The following is a 20,771-nucleotide window of genomic DNA, read 5'->3' on the forward strand; positions in this document are numbered from 1 at the left end:
AGATTATCCTCAAGCATTTCACTTTCTACGCAGGTTGGCGCTTCCTTCTGTTTGTCATTTCTTTCATCAGAAATGTTTGACTGCTCTGTGAGTGTTGGTGCTCTGAAGTCTACCTCATCTGCAAGTTTGAGGGTTTTATTAATGCCACTGCTTTCCCTTAGACTTGTAGAAACATCTCCTAACTCTGTGTTTTGAATGTTTGTTTGCAGGGTACAAAGTGGCAAAGATTCGGTTTCTGTGGTCCCTGCTATTCGAGACACCAGGCAGAATATGGTCAACCCACCTCTCTTTTTGTTTAATCTAAACTTCCTTCCTTCAATGACTTTAGAGGATGGTTCCTCGTTTATCTTTTTATTCTCCACTGCTTGTAGCACTTGTGGCTGCTGCAGAGACAGCACACCTTCAGGCTGTGTGTGTGTTTGCTGGTTACTAAAAGAACTGCTTGCCTGTAAAGCATCTGTTTCCTGTCGTTGGTGCTTAAGTCCTTCAAACTCTTGGAAGCTTTTTTGAATTCCATCTTGTTTTGTAAACTCCTGTTTCTCTTCTTTATTGTGATCCTGCAGATCTACAGAGACATCCTGCTTTCTGAGTGTGGGCTGGGGCCAGTAGGTTTGTCTCTTACCTTCCTGCTCCCAACTGGCATCAGAGTGGTGCAATACAGGTGGACCTTTATGTGGGCTATCGTAGGGAGGAGGTGCAATATAGCCAGGAGGTTGGCTGAACACTCTCCGTTGGTAGCCAGTCTTTTCTTTTATGTCCAACATGTGGCTTGTGTCGATGGCAGGAGCTTGTAATGGATAAAAGGTCTGAGCTTGCTGTCGGCTGCCTCGGTCCCACAGTCCTGATTCTCTGATATTTGCAGATTGCCTGACTTGTTGCAGCGCTGCCAGTCGAGGATCCGTCCCACTCCTGCTGTCCCTTTCTGGAGCCCTGCTGCTCTCCAGCAGCCCCTGAGAGGCGCCCCTCAGCTCTGCCTCTATACGTCTCCTCCTGGGAAGTGAATGGCTGTATCGAGCTGCCCAGGCCTCCAGCTCTCGATAGCTGCTGTCGCTCCTCTTAGCAGAAACTTCCCTGTTGTAGCGGACAGGACCACAGGGCTCCCACCTCCTCTGCCACCCCTCCCTCAGAAACCCTCGCTCGTATTCCCTCGCTGCCCGTTGAGCCGCTGTCCACTCTCTGTCTCTGGTGTCATGCGGCTGATAGTCTCCCAGGTCCTGGTGCTGCTGGATGTGACAATCCAGCATGAAGGGGAAGTGAGAGGAAGCAGCGGTGGTCAGATCTTGGTCCGTCCAGTTAGTGTACTCCTGTGGAGCCCCTCCTGTTCTGGATCCTGGTACGGTCCAGTAACTGGACTCCCTGCCTTGATCCTGCTGCTCACCATAGTACAGTGGAAAATGGGGTGCCTGGTGTCTGTCATGGTAGCTGTGGGTAATGTTGGATGTGTAAGTAAATTCAGATCATTTCAACATAGCCATCTTCCACATAACATTTAATTTCTTCATGTGTTTCAGAAAGTCTCCCCATGGCAAGTGCCTACTTTAATATCACTTTACTGTGTATATATATATATATGATCCAATAAGATAAGATCAACTTTATGGATCCCACATTGAGGAAATTTACTTGTTACAGCAGTTTAAGAGTCAAAAAAGCAAAGGGAAATATGGGCTGAGTGATAGATAAAAACGAAACAAGATAAAGACAAAAATACAAATAAAATTAAGATTTTAAAAAATTGCCATATAGTACACTATAAGATAAAAAAAAAACAAGAATAATATAAATATGAATGAATAAAAAGTTATCTACACTTTACACCTTTCACTTATACATATATTGCTCAAACTTGTGCAGGTTTTCATGATTATAACAGCAGTCTATAGATATCAATAATATAGTGAAGTGACTCATCAGTGTTTAAGTTAGTCAACTAAAGTTGAAATCCAGTTTGAGCCAACTGGATTTTTTTTATTTTTAAAAAAGGTAATTATAGCACTGAACTCACTTGTGTGAACAATTTCTCCCAGGAACGGTACCAAATTTGGAGTATAGAGGCGACTGCCCCTGATTCTCAGGCCAGAACTCCATCTTTTGGGCTGATACACAGGTCTGAAACATGGAAGAACAGGTTCATATAATGAACTGTTTAAGTATATATTTTTTAAATACATAAAATCTAAAGATATATAAAAACAGACTCAGATTGATATTTACATTTTTTAAAAGCCTTGCCTGTAATTTAGATAATGATAGGTACACAGAGAGAACACGTACCTTTAATTACTGTTTTCCAATGATTGTCCTCGCTGCTCATGGGGTGATCTGAGGTCTAATGAAGTCCAAACAGGACAACTTGTTTTAAAAGGATGGTGGTTTCCAGTTCCCCTCCCACTCTTTACACACACACACACACACACACACACACACACACACACACTCCCTTGTCACCGCAGCCCGTCCTCCTCTCATCCAGCCAACACAACCAGTTCAAAAAGCACTGAGGATTTTTTAAAATTAGGTTTTTAGAATGACCATCTTTAGCGCCATAATTTCTCTTTAATGTCCTGCAAAACTACTGTTTCGGAGTCTGAATGGACAACATGTATAAAACTAACATGGGTTTAGTTGAGAAAGAGACACAAAAATGCAGATTAAAAACAACTTTCATGTGGCTACCACTAGAGTTTTATGCCTACAACAGCTTCAGGTGAAAAGGTATTTTTGACACTGAATTGGGATTAATGGTAACTTTGCAGTCAGGCTGATTATTAGAATATTACACATCATAATTACATGTCACTGCTCATACAGCTACACACCTTTCATAAAAAAAATTTGAATTTAAACACAAAAACTCTTTCAGAGGTTATTTTTATGTTTCATGTAGCATATTCTGATTGGATGGTTTCCTCTCGGCTCAAATGGCACTCTGGTCACGTTAATCACTTCCTTAATGCACAGTTTTCATTAACTCAAATAATCATGAATGACAACAGAATCGGTAATCTGCACTTTGCATGACACTCGTGTGGGAGGTGCTCGGCGTGATGGCAGCAGACTCTGCATGGAGATAGGGATCTGTTGTTTTGTCGGCTGAATTGTAGCGGAGGGAGAGACGGGCAGCGGACGTGTTGTCTCCCTTTCTTTGAAACTCTCCAGCGTAACAAACAGGCTTTCCTTCTCTGAACAGAAAGTCTGTACATCAGCAGAGAGCAGGAGAGAGGGGATGAAGTACGTACAGACAGCAGGCTGCAGCCGGGGCAATCTGTTGATGTTGACAGAATAGCTGGGGATCGGATGAACTTTGTTTTGGCATTTATATACACATATCTCATTAAAACAATATTGTGTGAGATATTTATAATCCATACACCAAAAGGTAGATGTTTCCATACCTTGTATATAAGTCCTGCTTTAATATTACTGGGATTTCAGGTGTGAAGAACATACAGGTTTTTTTAAAACTACCCATGATCTGTAATTATCACAAATAAATTGCCATAATGGAAACATCTCTATACTTGTACATGATGAAATTCAATACAACCAAAAAATAAATAAAAAGTAAAAAAAAAAAATCAAATATATTTAAGTGTTTTATCAAAAAACAAACCAAATTTAGTTTGAGAGTTATGAGTGTAAAAGCTTACATTTCAAAATAATTCATTATATGGCATTCAATTTGACATTAAAAAAGGAATTTGTCATTTGACACTGAAATGTGTAAAATGATTGACTCACTTTGCTTAAAATGTTTTATGCAATTAAAGTAAATTTTAAGAAATATCTAAGAATTTATTTTCACAGGCTGGTTGCATTTTTTTTTGTAATTTAAGTTTTTATTCATAAACATGGTACATAGTTCATTGGGTACAGTTTACATAACAAAGGTCAGACTACAAAATAACAAATTGGTTAGGTGTTCCTGGTTAAAAGACAATAAACAAATAAACAAATACAGACGTACAGGGTCACAAACAAACAGCCTTTTAGTTAGTTCCTAGAACCACAGGGCCCCTGCTCCTTATTCTTGACAACATAATCTCACATGGTGCTGTTGCACTCATCAAAGCTTTCCATTCATTAAATGTTGGGATAGTGGGTGCTTCCAAATGTCTCAGAATAATTCTCGCAGCTGAGGTTGCCCCAACCATCAAAATCGAATGAGCGTTTTTGGTCAATTTTGAAATTTCTGTCCCATAAGGCATAAACGTGGGGAGAGTGGCAAAGATATTCCTACCCACTCCTCTAGGAATTTCAATACACATCGCCAAAATGGGTTGACTGTAAAACATCCCCATATGAGATGTATGAATGCACCCATCTCTGTCTTGCAATTCCAGCACGTGTTGGTACTTTGGCTGCATTTTCAAAAGCTAATCTTCAATTAAAAATGTCTAGTCCATAGTCCATGGAGAGGAACTGCAAACATCATGCAACAAAATCACACGTAGATTGTTTTTATTTATTTATTTTTCACCATAAACATTGTGGTGTTTTATAATGCTTTTATCCAAAGCGACTTACAGGAAGAATAAAAGCAAACAATCAAGGTATAGTGCAATAAGAGCTATTAGTGCATCAATAAGTGCTAGTGACAATTCTTTAAGGAGTAGAATTATCGTGTGGTGCTAGGAGAGAAGATGCTCTCTGAAGAGCTGGGTCTTCGGGAGTTTTTTGAAGGTAGAGAGGGACGCCCTGCTCTGGTTGGAACTGGTAGTGTGTTCCACCAGCGGAGAACAAGAGATGCAAAGAGTCTGGATTGCCTTGGACCAACGGGGGGCAGAGCCAGGCGCCGCTCATTGGAAGAGCGCAACGGTCGTGAGGTAGCATATGTCTGAATCAGGGCGTTCCGGTAGGTAGGAGCAGTACCGGAGACAACTTTGTAGGCCAGCATTAGAGATTTGAATTTGATGCGGGCTGCAACATGTAGCCAGTGGAGCTCAGTGAGCAGCGGTGTGACATGTGACCTTTTTGGCTGGTTATAGACCAGACGCGCCGCCGCGTTCTGGATCATCTGAAGCGGTTTTATTGTGCAGGCCTGTCAGGAGGGCGTTACAGTAGTCAAGTTTTGAGATGACGACAGCTTGTGTCAAGAGTTGAGTGGCATGTTGAGTTAGGTAAGGTCTGATTTTTCTGATGTTGTAAAGTGCAAAGCGGCATGACCGGGTAACTGAGGCGACATGACTGGAAAAGGTGGGTTGGTCATCAATCATCACCCCTATGTTTCTCACCACCCTGGTGGAGGCAAGACACAGGGAGTCAAGTTTGATGTCGATATTGTGGTGTATTGTGGGTTTAGCAGGGAGGGCTAGCAGTTCAGTTTTTGAAAGGTTCAGCTGGAGGTGATGTGCCTTCATCCAAGTGGCTATGTCTGAGAGGCAGTCAGAGACCCGTGCAGAGACCGATGGGTCATCAGGAGGAAATGACAGATAGAGCTGAGTGTCATCTGCATAGCAAGTTGCCTGAGAAGAACAGTTGATCCTTTTCAAGCCTCTGAAACTACATGTACAGGAACAAAAAATGAAGACATTTGGTGAGGAAAAAAAAAGGTGAACTCTCCTTTCAGGTCCCAAAACTGTATTCAACGTGTGCTCACAACAAATGCTTCCATACAAGTTGGAAATAACAAAAAAAAAGGTACCATAGCTAATCCCTTCCTTTCAAATTCTATTTTTCCCCAAAGTATTTATTTATTTGGAGAAGAGTAAGGTTACTAGCTACTAAAGGTGGCAGCCATGAAACAAACTAGTTGGTAAGAGGACACATGAAGCGCAAAAATACACAAAATAAGATAGAAAATAGGTTTAGTTCGGATGGACAAATATCACACAGACACATTTTAAAGAGAAAACTGTCAAATCATCACAATACTTAATTGAGGATTACTTATATCAACCCCGGAAAGATTAGTTTCTACCTTCATAATGGCTAATGGGCAGCCAAATAAACAAATAAACTTAACTGAGGAAAAATAACATATTGTTTTATTTCCAATTGTAACATGTAATGTAAAAACATAATCTCACAAGTGAAATATTAAAGGATATAACGGATTTCACAAGTGACTGAAGTCAATAAAATAGCCATGTAAATATACAAATAAATGTACTGCTGTTTTTGGACCGAACCAATAGTCAACTAAGTAAACATGGGGTAGTTATTCAACAATATTCCAAAACTTGGTGCATCTTAAAGGACCAAATTAATCTGACCTCACTTCTGGGATTTAACCTACACAACAAACATTATGATTTTGGACTTTATATTGATTGACTGAAACATTTTTCAATACAGGGGAAACTCACTAAGAGCAGGGTAATTGTAACAAGTTGTCCTTGTATTATAAAACACAAAATTACAGCTTAATGTAAAAGCTTAATTGTTAATTAAAGAATGAAATTAACAGCTATGTATTTTGTATAATAAAGGTTTCACATTTGTTTTTTTATTTTGTTTTTTAAAAGGCACCAAAAAACAGAGTCATAACTGGTCTCAGTGCAGTAACTGGTCCATGTCCATGCTGTCACTAATCCTTCCTCAGAGACGCCCTGTAGATATTAATGTTTTGATTGTCATCACGATGCACAAGCTCCACGTTAAATCTGCTCAGCAGACATTCTTCATAGAAACGTGGAGTCTGGTGCTCTTTTCGTATTTTGGACGACAGATACACCACAGCTCCACTCTTACACAGGTGAGCCAGTGTCTCCACGAGCAGTGGGTAAGTCTCTGGGAGGTAAATGATATCTGCACAGAGCACCAGATCCCAGTCAGAGGGGAAGTTCATGTGGTCCTCACCCCAGGACAGAGGGAGGACGCTGGGAGGAGAGCTGGGCCAACCACTGGACGGCATGTTAGCAGAGACGTTGGCCTGAAGTTGTGGGAGAGCCAGAGGAAGGTCTGTGAGGGTCACAACTGCACCTGGAAAGATGAGAAAACCCGATTCCAATGTGTTGTTGATGAAACTCAACTCAAGATAGACAAGTGTGCATGCAGCCCGCTGCAGTTACTCCTCCTTGTTTCTGTATTTTCTAACTATTTAGATTATATCCTTTGTCTTTTCTTTCAATAGTTCTGTAGTAACTTGTTGAACCTGTGCCCTCACTAAAGTTGTTGGTGGAGAGTTTTATTCATTATTTACTGAATTTACATTTGGGGATCAATAAAGTATTTCTGATTCTGAAGATGCTTAACACACTGCACTTATATCTTATTTACAGGCGGATGCACAATATAAACACATTCAGGGGCTGTAAACACTCAACGATGTTTCGACAATGTGACCAGGGGTCGGTAGTAACAGATTATATGTAATCGATATTATGTAATGAAATCACAAATGACAAGTAATTAATCAGGCCAGATTATATTTGGAAGAAAAAAAAACAGTAAGATTATACAGTCATGGAAAAATGATTAGACCACCATTTAAGCTTGATAATAACCATGATCGTTATCAAGAAAACCATGGAAAATAGCTTAACATCAGCTCTTAAATTAAACTCTTATGAGCTATCTTTGTTATTATCATTATATTTGTCCAAACAAATGTACCTTTAGTTGTACCAGGCATTAAAATGAACAAGAAATTGAAGAAAACAATTTTTTCCATGACTGTAGATCTACTTTTGTACTTTTACTTAAGTTTTGCCTGCAGGACTTTTACTTGTAGTGGAGTAATTTCAGTGTGCTATTAGTACTTTTACTTGAGTAAGGGATCTGAATACTTTTTCCACCACTGGTCAAGTTACAGGAGCAACAGCTGGTGTGGCAGCTGCTGCATGTTAGCAGTGTGTAGTGGAGTAACTATGAGCTGCATATCTTCAGACTGAAGTGTGGCTGAACCATAGGGCTGAAGACGACTGAGCCTAATGAAGACGCTCACTAATGCACAATCAAAGAGCTGGAAATAAAACAAACAAACATACAGGTGCATTTCAATGAATTAGAATATCATAGAAAAGTTTATTTATGTCAGTAATTCAATTCAAAAAGTGGAAATAACGTATTATATAGGCCCATTACACACAGAATGAAACTTTTAATGTCTTCATTTATTTAATTTATTCTAATTATAATGATTATGGCTTATATTTAATGAAGTCCTAAAAGCCAGTGTCTCAAAAATGTTATATTACAAAAGACCAATTTTAAAAAGTATGTTTAATATGGAAATGTTGGCCTCATCTGAAAAGTATGTCCATCTATCTGCACTCAATACTTGATGGTTGGGGCTATTTGACTTGAACTACTTGAAATGGACTTTTCCATCATATTCTAATTTATTGAGACGCACCTGTATACATTCCGTATAATGTCACTCATAATCATGGGCGTGGAAATATTCCTCCTTTTACATAACTAAAGGGTACAACAACAACAACATACCGAGGCGTGCAGCCAAGATACCGACCAGTCCGGTCCCTGCTCCCAGCTCGATGACGCGCTGCCCCCTCACCTCCACCGACTGCTGCTCCAAGTAACCACACAGCTGTAACGCCTGTGCAGACACAAAATTACACACCCCTCATAGTAGACAAAGCTCACACTGGTTAAAATGGTATATGTTGTGACACAAACCAGACTCTTACAGCTTCCCAGACCGGAGCAGCCACGCCGAGGTTCGCACCAAACACCTGCCTGATCTTCAGCTCCTGACCCATCAAAGAGTACACGGTGTCCTGAGAAAATGTGTCCGCAAACAGGCCGTCGTCAACGGGGAATGGGTCGTCTTCATCTCCCGCTGCACAAGTCATGCTTGGTAAATAAAACCGGTTCACTTAACATAAAGTCATTAAACAACACGAGCACTGACAGCAGCCACACGGTTTCTCGCTTCTCAGGCCTTGTAACATTAGCGTTAGCTGGGTAATAGTAGTTGAGTTACTAATGCTGCTAATGCTAGTGTTTATTAGCTAAGTGACGTTAAGTTATATGAGGGGTGTTAAAAGCCTATTTACAAGTTTATTCGCATTTCCGCCACTGTTAGTGTTACCAATCCCGGTGGTTAGCTTTAAAACTGCCTTTAAGTTAGCTTGTTAGCTAACACGCTTAGAGATTAGAGATTTATTTGGGCCCTTTTTTTAGCCTGAACAACCACAGAGACAAATGAAGTTGTTAATACTGCCTATGACTTTAATCTTAATGCATTATAAACTCTCTAAACTGGGTGTTTAGTCACGGCTGGTTATTCAAGGCTTTTATTTTGAAATACAACATAAGCATACGTAGGTTCCGGGTCAGAGGAAATTATTCAGTAAAATACTTTAATTAATAAAATCTATGGTAAAATATAATATAATATAGTATAATATAATATAATATAATATAATATAATATAGTATAGTATCAGTACAATTACTTGTAAGGAAGCACTTCCTCACAAAGCTATAAATTATATATTTGATATATATAGCAAACCACTTTATAAAACATATATATACTAATTACTAAGTCCTTGGTGTTCTGTAATACTGACAAAAAAACAATTATTTATTTTTATGAACGCATTTATGTTAAATTCTTCTCGATTGATTTGTTGTGGTACTTAGAAAAGACTAGAAAACTAAGATGTTTTTTCATGGGAAAAATGTTTGGGCAGAAATGATGTCTTCATTTGAAATCTTCTTGTTATGTAAGAAGTAAGTTTGAAGAAGACTGACAAATCAGAAAGCCATCAGAACTTTGATTATCTACAATGCCTTAAAACCACTTAAAATGAGTATTTACCCATATGTATGTATGTATATATATATATATATATATATATATATACACACACACACACACATCTGTATATATATATATTATGTGTATATATATATATCATATATATATATATATGATATATATATTGATATTTATATATGTATATCATATATAAAAACATACATACATGTGTACATATTATAGATTGCAGTTATGTATATGCACACCTTGCTCAGGCTAAATATGACACTTTTCTATGTGTATATTATTATTATTATATACTGTCACTACCATTACTATTGTTACTGCACCTTATTTACCTATTTATTTATCTTGTGTTTTTTAAGTGTCCTTGTCTTATTCTTATTTTTGTTTTTTTGTACCTCAAGTATTTTATTTCATTGTATTTGTTTTATTATTCAGATACCGGGTTGCTATGACAACCCAATTTCCTTTCAGGGAAGAATAAAGTAATCTTCAACCAATCAATCAATCTTTATCAGTCGGCAATGCAGTTTTTAATTTATAACCTTTAAATTCTTTTATATGGTGGAGAGTAATATAATACTCACGCTGTGAACGTCAAAACAGTGAGTCAGTTTAACAGTAAGACCTCTTGATCTTTATTTTCATAACCAGCATTTTAATGAGACAAGGGTCTGCTCTCAAAAGAATAAATTATTTGATGTTTACTCACTGATGAGTAGACCTGCAACTGCCAATCATTTTTTTGATTGTTTGGCGGTTGTTTTATTGTCCAACCAAAATATTTAACAATATTTAAGTTACAATGCTAATAAACAGGGACAAGCTGCAAATCCTCACATTTGAGATGCAGAAACAAACACTCCATTATTTGATAAATTGTTTCAGCTGTATCTATGCATCTGTGCTGCAATTTAAGACACACAAAACACCATCATGTTCCAGGTTTATTTAAAAAAACAAACAAACAAAAAAAAACAACAAGTTGCTGTCTCCTCACCCGTTTTGTTTGGATAACAAAACTTAAGTAGAGTACCACTAAGACATAACCATTTTTCACACATAACTTCACATCAATGACAAAGATGATTTAACGTGTATAAAGTGTAGAGTCGAGTACAGATATGTTGAATAAAGCTCTTCATCATTTTCGCTCATCAGTCTTTAAAGAACACAAGAACATGAAAAGAAATTCCAACACAGCCAACTAAAGCAACGTGTTCAATCTGAAATGAAAAAAAATTAAATTAAATCATAAATCTGTCTTCATTCATCTGCTTGTGTTGGACTACATCACAGTTTTCTCAGTGGAGTGGACAATAACTGTTGGGTTTAGACTACAGATACACTTTACTCAATATATAGTCATTCTGCCAGGGACAGAACACTTTCTGAACGTCTTGATTATTTAGAAGTTATTAAAAAATAAATAATTATTTTCATCATACAGATGACAGTAGTATTACATCCATAACACAACCACCCTCCCCATCAGGCCTCAATATGTGCAAACTGCAAGAGTTTAAAAAAGGTAGCACTTTAAGCAAGGACCATAAAACATAAACAATAAAGTATTTTAAAATGAGCACTTGATGAAAAGTGCAGCAGGTGTAACGCAGGTATGATTTTTAAATTACAGGATGAATTGGAGGAAGTTGTCTGCACCCTCCTCAGGGCTGACAGTGGACTAACAATGATCTCAGTATTATTTTTAAATTGCAGCATAAATGGGTAAATAAAAAAAATAGGTGGTCCTGAAACCAAAGGAATATTTTTGGTACTGAACGACTATTCTAATCATATCTGGTACTGTCCTAAAACAAAACATTTTCTTTTAGTCTTTCAAGGTTAAATACTGAGCCAGGACATAAGTGTAATGTTGGAATGAAGATGAATTTGCAGTGAAATAAGATTTACTGCACAAGCTTCTTTCACAAAAAGTCATTCTTGTCAAGTCTTCCTCAACAAAGCGAAATGTTTGCGATGACACTGGACAGACATAATGCATTGTCACACAACAAACGTCACAATTCGTGCTTTGAGTTCAAGCAGAAAATGCTCTGCTTTAGCATTTAAACATTTGTAGTCCATTTCTATACACCACAAAGTGTTTTACTTTTTTTTTTTAAGACACATATGTCAACATAGTTGGGTTTGACGAACCTCCGTTGCGAGTCTTGGTGATTTGGGTGCGAGTCACTTGATAATGAAGCCACGGCTCAGACAGATTGCTGATTGTTTCTTTCATTAAAAATCAACCACAAAACATCTCCATACAGCCAAAAGTGCACCTGCAAAAGGGACGAGGAATTCTTCTTGACGTTTCCTGGTGAAAGGCAGTCAGCTTTGTTTTGAGTAGAACTGAGACCAAGTCCAAGTCCACACAGATGCACAACAAACACCCACACAGAAAACAAAAGCCAGAGGAATGCATTAATTAAAACTTTGTTCCAAAAAGAATAATAATTAGAACGATGACTATGACAAAGAGGATCAAAATGATCAGCATCTTTCTGTTTTTCTTCTGATACTGTTCCGCCTGCAAAGAAAATGAAAAGAAATGTCAAAAACTTTAAGTCACTTGCTTTGAATTCAATGAATAAAAGCATTCAGTGTCTCTTAAATATTTCAAACAGATTTGATTACTGTATAACGGTTTGTGGATCCTGTGTGTATGGTTATAAATTATATAATAAACGTGTCTTCAGCCTGCTGAAAGTCGTTAAAAGCTGGTGATAGTCAAGTAGACAAAGATATTTTCCATTTACCTTTTGTAACTGTTTCAGTCCATCTTCTGTTTTCACACAAGCCTGCTCCACATTGAAGTCAATTCTGTCAAGAACGGTACCCTGAAGAGAGAAGAGGAAAAAAAAATTTTTAGTTGTAGAATCTTTATTTTAAACCGTGTGGAGGCGATCTCAGCTCGGACTGAATTTCGTTCTGAAAGTCATGTACAGCTCTTTTAAGTCTGTTAATTAAATCTGTGTTTAAGTGTGTCAGGACTGCTTCAAATACCTGTTCCACCACCATTCCAGCCAAGTCCCGGAAGATCTCATTCAGATCTGAGATGGACTGCACTATTTGTCGTATCTCCCGCTCTCGTTCTTCAACCATTACTGTGTTCTGTTCAACCAGCATCAGCTGGTCGTCTGTGAACCCCTGAAACAGAAGAAATTAAAAAAGGTGACTTTATAGTTACACAATAATTACTCCAAACACAAAAACACAGGCAGCTACCACCTCAGTAGACATACAAAATTTAAAATATATAAGTTATAAAAGTTTAATAGCATTTAAAATGGCTTCAATATATTTGGAAAAATTGGTCAGCTAATTTAGTCTTTCTTTTCAGTTATACTGAGTTGGACAGTAGAGAGTAGAGTTTTATTCCACCAGACATATACTGTATTTGTGCCATTTGTTGTTGTCGTCTTCAAGTAGGGATTAATTTAAAAACTAATTAAAAAAAAAATAGAAAAACTGATGGGAAAAATGTGATGTATATAAATAACACATTTTAATTTGAATCCGTAACTGAGTTTAGACTTTTAATGGATGTTTTTCCCAACTTGTAAGTTAAGCATCTGTTTTTTTTTTTTTTACATAAGCAGGACACCTGAGTTTAAGAAAATGGTGGTGACGTTTAAAAAGCAGCTCACCTTGTCATAAACAGCTAAATCTTCATCCTCTTCCATTAAAGGTCCAGAGTCAAAAAAGTGCTTTGATCTCTCCTCACGATTCTTCATGCCTGGAATATAAACCAATGATTGCATGAAAATACAACTATAAGATAAAAGAGATACAGCATGAGATATAACTTTGTTAAAGGTTACAAATACATAAGAAGCAACAGTGGGGAGTGAGAATTCAGGAAGACCAATCCCAGCTCTCCTGCAGTCCTTACGTTTTAGGTAGCCTGACTGTGTGTGCCTGAAATTGGTGGAAAGCTCCTGCAGGCTCTGCGCCAGAGACGAGACCACGTTTCTCAATAGCCTCTCCTCCTGCTCGGTACAGTGGCCACAGCGAGACTGCAGACCTGTCACGGCTCGCTGGCACCGATGAAACATCTGCAAAAAACACAAAAACAGTGAATAAGCAGAAACAAACTAAAATATGAACATATATAAAATATTGACAAATTAGTTCATATCTCTTCCCTCAAACACTCGGGATAAACAGCCAATAAATTATCGTAAATGTACTAACAAATGGATTGCAAAACATAGTGTAAGATTTATTTTCCTTCAGCAAACTACTCTTTTTAATTCAATTCATGTCCACCAATCAGTGTTTAAATTATGTTAAATTTCTGCTGTTCACATCTGGATGAAATAAGTATGTTATATAGTTATTAAGCCGACAAACAACTGCATAGTATCTTAATTACTCAAAATGTAAAGTAAGGCCTTACTATGGTTACAATTTTTAGCATCCAGAAGCTGGTAAGTGGCTGGCAACAACTTTTAAAAGTTGCTTTTGAGTAATTCTTTACATCTCTGCATATGGATTTGGCCTGGTCCAGCTGTTCCGTTTACATGCTAAATAAAAACAGCTGAAATAAAACACACTGGCAAGAAATGGTACCTGTGTAATCTCCTGAGTAGTGATTTCTATGGCGTGCTCTTCCTCACTACTGTCGTCAAGTGTGGGTCGGTTCATGTGCTTGTCATGAAGTAAGGCCAGATCCTTCATCTTCTGCCGAACCCGTGTGATTTCATACTGGATCTGAAAGGAAATATGTGATGGTTAAAACCCACAGAACTTTACCTTTTAGACACATTATTGGGCTCATACTGAAGAATTCACCAGTCCACTAAGAATAGAGGATTCCAAACAGATGCATTTGTAAGTCTTTTTTATTTCTGTGGTTTGTTTCACCTCATCGACCCCCTCTATCCATTTGGGGGGCAGTTTCTTGGTGACTCCAATGGCCGCTTCAGGATCCAGACTAATTCCTGACACCAGGGCCATCCGATCATCAGCCAACTTGAAAACACAAAACAAATTAATCTGTTAAAATATTTCATATAATGATTCATCATGATGATGGTGTGCCATTTCATAAGACTTTAGTAATTCTACCACGACAGTACCTCATCAAGCTCCTAATGTGATTGCAGATTGGTCCCATCCAATAGAGAACAAGGAAAAGGAGAGAAAGACAGAAGTAACAGAAAGTGAGCCCCAGAAAAATCAGCAGTGACAAAGTGATTTTGCATCCACTCCCCCTCAACAATTATTTAATTTGAAATGAGAATGATGATTATTGTACAGCAGAGGTACAAAAGGTCTGACTGTTGAAATAAAGTCTCATCATATGTCTTGAGTTTATGTGGAAAAATGTAAAATTGGAGTGTGAATGCAAAATGAAATCATATGTATCCAGAAACTAGTTGCATAATATATCTGCTTTAAACAAATCGTTAGATGTAAGAAACAGTGAGAATGAAGAGAAAAAATGGTTAAGCCTCAATATCAAAATATTCTGAAATTTCTGAGATTCTAACAAAAAGAAATTACATTGCTAAAACACTTTTAAATAAGTGGGAAGTTAATATCTAATAGGAAATGCAAAAGACACAATCTTGTTTTTAATATATGCCTCTCATGTGTCGTGCCTTGTTTGATCTGACAAATGCCCTGCTGCCTTCTGGCAAAGTCGGTTATTTTAAAACAGCTTTCGTGAGCTGAATGTGTGTCATCTAATGGCAAACAAAGCAATTTTAGTTAAGTCACTGACTTTTAATCAGGGTAAATATTTTTCAGGATATGTGTGCATATCATAATTGCACCACTGTAAAATGAAATGAAAGTGGCATAATACTTGATAACCAAAAAAAACATGTTGTTCAAAGTAGTAATTATTTTCCATTTCAGACACCAATTAATGTACCAACATCTTTGTGACAATGTGAGTGCAGATACATTTAAATCAACACATTTTTACAACATATGTGGATGAAGTGTGACTCAGGGACAACGGGAACAAAACAAACACTGAACAGACAGTACAAGACATGTAAGATATAAGACTATACACATAGATTTTCATATAAACTATACTACTTTCCATTTGAGCTACATGAAACTCAATGTAATGTGTCTAGTAAGGAGTCGAAGGAGGTCAAGTTAAAGAGTGTGAGCAGATCTTGGAAAGAAGATTGCAGGAGATAGTCTGTAAATACAAATGCTGATAAAAATGACAGCTCTGTTTCAGGATCTGTAGAGATCTTTCTCCATTTACTCTTAATAATTTATTTCTAAGCAGGCCACTGACAGCTAAGGAGCTACTCAGCAAAATAATGGAGACCTGCTAGGCAAAAAACAATGAAGCCACTCATAACAAAGTTGCTGGGCTGTTCCATGATAACTGCATCACCTATTGATGAAGCTCTAGTAAAGAGGCAAGTGACTGACTGATTAATGACTAAGTAATGTATTTTTGTTCCTAGCAGGAGAAATGGATCTGCTGAACACGGCAGCTGCATGGTCAGGCATGAATCACAAGGCCACAGCACCACTGTTGGTTCTCCCTACACTGAGCCTACTTGCTGATGGTCCTGAGGTAAACCTCAGCACACCACTCTACACTGAGTCACACACAGACAGTGTCCATTTAAACATCTCCACTCTCAAGGTTTGGTTGTGCTGATAAGTGTGTGTCATTGAAAGATTCGCCTCTCCAAGCCATCAGGAGCAGTAGATAAAAGACACTTTATCACAGCAGCAAATATTGAAGGTTAGGAGTGTGCACCCTGTTAATTTGTCAAAATTCAGCAGCAAATTTAAGGAACTCAACTGATGGAATATCCTTGTCAATCAGGGCCTCTGGGGCTGGCAAATATAAGACTATCTCAGCAGTTAACTGGTTAAAATGATCGCAAGTGAGTGTAAATAGTCACACACACACCCTAAACCTGCATGCTGTGCTGCTGTGTACCTGCACCTGGCCTCCTCTACTGGGGACAATGGGTGAAGTCAAATATAATGATAACAAAAAAAGCTCATAAGAGTTTAAGAGCTGATACCTAGACATGGTTTTCTTGATAATAACCAAAATCATTATCAAGAAAACCATGGAAAATGGCTAGATATCAACTCTTAAATCAAACTCTTATGAGCTATTTTTGTTATTATCATTATATTTGTCCAAACAAATGTACATTTAGTTGTACCAGGCATTAAAATTAACAAGAAATTGAAGAAAACAAGGATGGTCTAATAATTGTTTCCATGACTGTAGAGTAACAGTATGTGGACATAAAAAACATGCTTTAACTTTCACAAAAAAACACCGAATTTACAATAATTGTACCTTAACATGAATAAATGGTAACTGATATTTAGCTATTCTATCCCCATCGATTGTGTTTACTCTTGACATTTAGCTATTAGGAGCTGAAAAACATGCCTGCAGTGCCCCTCTTCATCCTCCTCCTCCTCACATAAAACAATCAGTCCTGAGGCTAAATGCTTCTCAAATCTTCCTCATGTAATGACTAGCAGCTACTAACACACACTTGTATCTAGCTAACACAGCTCAGTGACTGGCTATATGCAAACACACACAGTAAAATGTCAAAACGATGCAGACCACTCACCGCAGCATTGCTACGTGTACTCAGACGGGGGTCGTATGTACTCACTTGCTCAGCCAATATCTGCCGGTTTTGGATCGCATTGTTCCGCATTAACAAGAAGGCATCGGTCAGACGCCTAGTGGCCATGACTGCCTTGTTAGCTATCTAAATTAATTTACTGGACAAAATGCGGGTCAGGTTTATTAAATTGTGTCCACTGCCGCTGACCCGCTGCTAACTCACCGCTAGCTTTAGCTTTAGCTTCGACTGCGATGGAAGAAGAGGAAAACTCGCGATACAACGGCTGTAGCGGACAGCAAACGAACTTAATTATATTTATCTGTCAGGCATCTCAAATACTTGAGGTAAAGACGGGGAACATGACCGAGGGTTTCTTCTGTAGTTTTTGGAGTAAACGTTAGATTAGTTACGTTATCCCACTCAGGCAGCTACGGAAGTAGGAAAACGTAAACACCTGCGTAAAAACTGCTTCTTCTTCTTCTTTGGTGTTTATTGGCAGTTGGCATCCTTTTCGTTGCATTTACCGCCATCTGCTGGATTTAACTTCTTTCATACTTTCCTTCTGTTATATTCTTTGAATTAGTCCAGTTGTGGCAAGAAGTCTCAGAAAGATTTTCCTCCCTTCTCTAGATTTCCCACCTTCTATTATATTTTTCAAATTTTTTTCCTCTTATACCTGCTTTCTGCACCTCTACCTTCATCCTTTCCATCTCCCTCTAATACTCAGGATATGCCGTTACCACATGTTCTCCTGTCTCCCTCTCCCCACAGTTACACTGACCAGTTGCATGTTTTCCTATTTTATGAAGTGTGTTATTAGGAAGCCCCGAGCACTATTTTTATACTGTGGATTTTTTCTTCTTCCTCTTCCGGACACAATTTCATCCTGCTACTTTTTGCGACGTAAATTGCGAAAAACTGCGCAAAATTTTGCATTGAAGTGAATAGGACAGCCGAAAAAAATGAGCAAAAAAGAACAATAATTGAAGATTTTTAAACGTCTACTTCTCCGGCATAATTTCACCTAGAGACTCTATTTAAACTTTAAACAGTGGACACAAGTCTTGTGTATTGGTGTATTAATCCACCTTTCGATAGGTCGTATAGTTTTTTATCAATCCCTGTTCAATGACCATGATAATTTTTGGAGAAATTCTGAGATTATAATGGGTGTGTATTGCATAGAATGTTCGTGTCACAGTGTGTGACATCATCGCGCAGTGATGAGGGTAGAGGTGTAGAGGGAGAGAAAAAAATGTCAAAAAATACATTTGAAAACTGCTCCAGGCTGCAAATTCCACTCTACAGAAATAATTTATACATAGAAACGTAGGAAAATTTGTCTTCTCACTCACAATCCTCTGGTAAAGCTGTCAGAGTTATAGTTTGGGCGTAGGATGCACAGATGCGCTACCAACACGCACCAACAGCCCCATTGACTCCCATATTAAAACGCAGGAAGATTTCTGTAGCAAAGCATATTTAGCAGTTTTTCAGATCGCTCTTACAAAGCCATTTCTTCATTTTTCTTCACAAAAATCACATGTAGCTGTTCAGGAAGAACTCAGGACGCTCAAAGTGAAGTCGGATCAATGATAGGTATTATGGTTTTGCCAAAAATGCTTTCTGTTCGAGGCCAGAAATTCCAGTCTGTCCACCTCTGGCTGCTGTCACTGTGCCGGGACATTCTACAGCCGCAGTTAATTCCGTTGATTGCTCTGCTCTGATTGGTTGACCCCAAAATTTACTGGAGTCTGTTATTGCCTCCAACTGCCTCAGCAGAGATTTCTTTATTTTTTATTTTATTTTATTAAACATCTTCAAATAACAAACAGCATTATCATTGTTCAACACACCTTACAAAAATTCAAAAGATATATATAAGATAAAAATAAATGCAATCTTAATGCAATCTTAATGCAATCGTGGGTTTAAAAATAGTTTTTCAAGTTATTTTTAATGGCACAAAATTGGGAGTAACTTAAAAAAAAACATTTGTGTATTGGGGCTGTACAATTAATAATGTTTTGGAAAAATTGCATTATGGACTAGCGCAATATCAAAATCACAGAAGTTGTGATATTATAGCAGCCATGTAAGTATTTATGTCAGGTGAGTATTTTATGTATATAATGTATTTCCGTTTCTGTATGTAAATAATATCTAATTTTTAATCTTATGTTTATGTATTTGTAACCTATATCTTAAGCAAACCTATTCTAAAAAGTTTTTAAAAAAATACGACCCAAGTGCGGTTAAGCGGTTTAGGAGAATGAATGAATAGATATATTTTTTCCAAATTGCACAGCCTTAAATGTGTATATAAAATGTACCCATAATCAAAATATTATGACACAAATGTCTTACATCGTTGTTTTACATGAAAAACAACAAAATGCATTATGCACCATTTGGAGCATACCTACAGTATCACTACCACCAGGGCAGGAATTTCATGAGAGCCACGAGGCCACGCTGGCCTTGATGCCCCGCCCGCACTGCCCCAGTTTGTTTTGCGGTTTTCTAGTCTGCCCCTTTCCTGTCAACACAGCTTTGACACCTGCAACTTTTGAGAAAAAAAGCATCTTTTGATGACATTCATCATCAGTGGTGGGTTTGATTCGAGCCTGACATGAACCGCTCGGACAGGCTATAATAAGAGTTCGACACAAATCTATCACCGGCTAAGCAAGGAGACCTCATGTGCTGCGCTAATGTCACACTTCAAGCTACTCAAAGTTTTTTTTACATGATCTATAATATAAAGTTATTTTGCGTTGTGTTGCCATCGTTTAGCAGAGTGTCTGTCACCCCGTCAGTCAGTCAAACCTGACATGCGAGCATTCACATACTGCTTGCTGTTCGGTAGCCGCAAGCTAACGTTAGCTAACAGTTAAAGTTGTTTTAATCACGCTAAACTGTGACTTACTGTTTTGAATAACTTCCTGTTGCTAAACGCATGCAGCTTGCAAAATAAGAGCGCAGTGTGTTAACAGAATCGACCACAGAATTTACAAGAAGACTGTCAAAGTAAGATGCCTTAAATAAAATATACAAGAACCTTTATTCTACTTTAAAATAATTCTGAAAATATGCAAATGATTAAGATGAGTGTATATGATGGAATAGTTGCATTACAATATGTGAGAGGCACCAAATTTTGGGATTTTATGGAAAAAAATTCTAGCCCACTATTTTTTCCACACTGGCTGGCTACTCCATGTCCTAGTGAAAAGCATGTTGACAGCAATTAAAAATGACACAGTAGGATAACAAAGATTCTATAATACGTTATCTCCCGACTGTGAAAAATTTTATGTGAGGTGTTTGCATTCATTTATATCTCAAAGAGCATGAGACTGATGCATTTTACTTTACAAGGAGATGTTTCTTTATTTGCTTGACAGTTTCAACCGAGACTCCAATCTTCCTCAGAAGCGCCATTACTAGACCTTAAATTAGTTTCAATTGGCC

General features: G+C 37.8%; 2 protein-coding genes across 4 annotated transcripts; both read right to left on the minus strand.

Annotated features, from left to right (window-relative positions):
* Positions 1-4,965: 4,965 nt before the first annotated feature.
* LOC131968597 (EEF1A lysine methyltransferase 3-like) lies at positions 4,966-9,142 on the minus strand. The gene is made up of 3 exons (XM_059329549.1): positions 8,595-9,142; positions 8,392-8,503; positions 4,966-6,924 (listed from the first exon to the last, which is right to left on the minus strand). The coding sequence occupies exons 1-3, from the start codon at positions 8,757-8,759 to the stop codon at positions 6,530-6,532; spliced, it is 672 nt and encodes a 223-aa protein (XP_059185532.1). The 5' UTR covers positions 8,760-9,142; the 3' UTR covers positions 4,966-6,529.
* Positions 9,143-10,630: 1,488 nt separating this feature from the next.
* stx16 (syntaxin 16) lies at positions 10,631-17,736 on the minus strand. 3 transcript variants are annotated; one of them, XM_059329994.1, is made up of 8 exons: positions 17,343-17,736; positions 14,575-14,682; positions 14,281-14,421; positions 13,601-13,763; positions 13,356-13,444; positions 12,712-12,855; positions 12,465-12,545; positions 10,631-12,235 (listed from the first exon to the last, which is right to left on the minus strand). In XM_059329994.1, the coding sequence occupies exons 1-8, from the start codon at positions 17,421-17,423 to the stop codon at positions 12,134-12,136; spliced, it is 909 nt and encodes a 302-aa protein (XP_059185977.1). In that variant the 5' UTR covers positions 17,424-17,736; the 3' UTR covers positions 10,631-12,133. The 3 variants fall into 3 exon arrangements, with proteins under 3 accessions (XP_059185977.1, XP_059185976.1, XP_059185978.1); XM_059329993.1 differs by having other exon boundaries at positions 17,298-17,736; XM_059329995.1 differs by lacking the exon at positions 17,343-17,736 and adding an exon at positions 14,790-16,662.
* Positions 17,737-20,771: the final 3,035 nt, after the last annotated feature.

This window comes from Centropristis striata, chromosome 3, assembly GCF_030273125.1.
Source record: "Centropristis striata isolate RG_2023a ecotype Rhode Island chromosome 3, C.striata_1.0, whole genome shotgun sequence".
Lineage (NCBI taxonomy): Eukaryota > Metazoa > Chordata > Actinopteri > Perciformes > Serranidae > Centropristis > Centropristis striata.

Excerpts from the sequence above, each read along its gene's own strand:
- LOC131968597 (XM_059329549.1), bottom strand. The coding sequence starts at position 8,759 with ATGACTTGTGCAGCGGGAGATGAAGACGACCCATTCCCCGTTGACGAC. Across the intron at positions 8,504-8,594 it reads CTGCTCCGGTCTGGGAAGCT|GCGTTACAGCTGTGTGGTTA; the intron begins GTAAGAGTCTGG and ends GTGTCTGCACAG. Across the intron at positions 6,925-8,391 it reads TATCTTGGCTGCACGCCTCG|GTGCAGTTGTGACCCTCACA; the intron begins GTATGTTGTTGT and ends TCATCTTTCCAG.
- stx16 (XM_059329993.1), bottom strand. The coding sequence starts at position 17,423 with ATGGCCACTAGGCGTCTGACCGATGCCTTCTTGTTAATGCGGAACAAT. Across the intron at positions 13,445-13,600 it reads ACAGTCAGGCTACCTAAAAC|GCATGAAGAATCGTGAGGAG; the intron begins GTAAGGACTGCA and ends TTTATATTCCAG. Across the intron at positions 12,546-12,711 it reads CTGGAATGGTGGTGGAACAG|GGTACCGTTCTTGACAGAAT; the intron begins GTATTTGAAGCA and ends TTCTCTCTTCAG.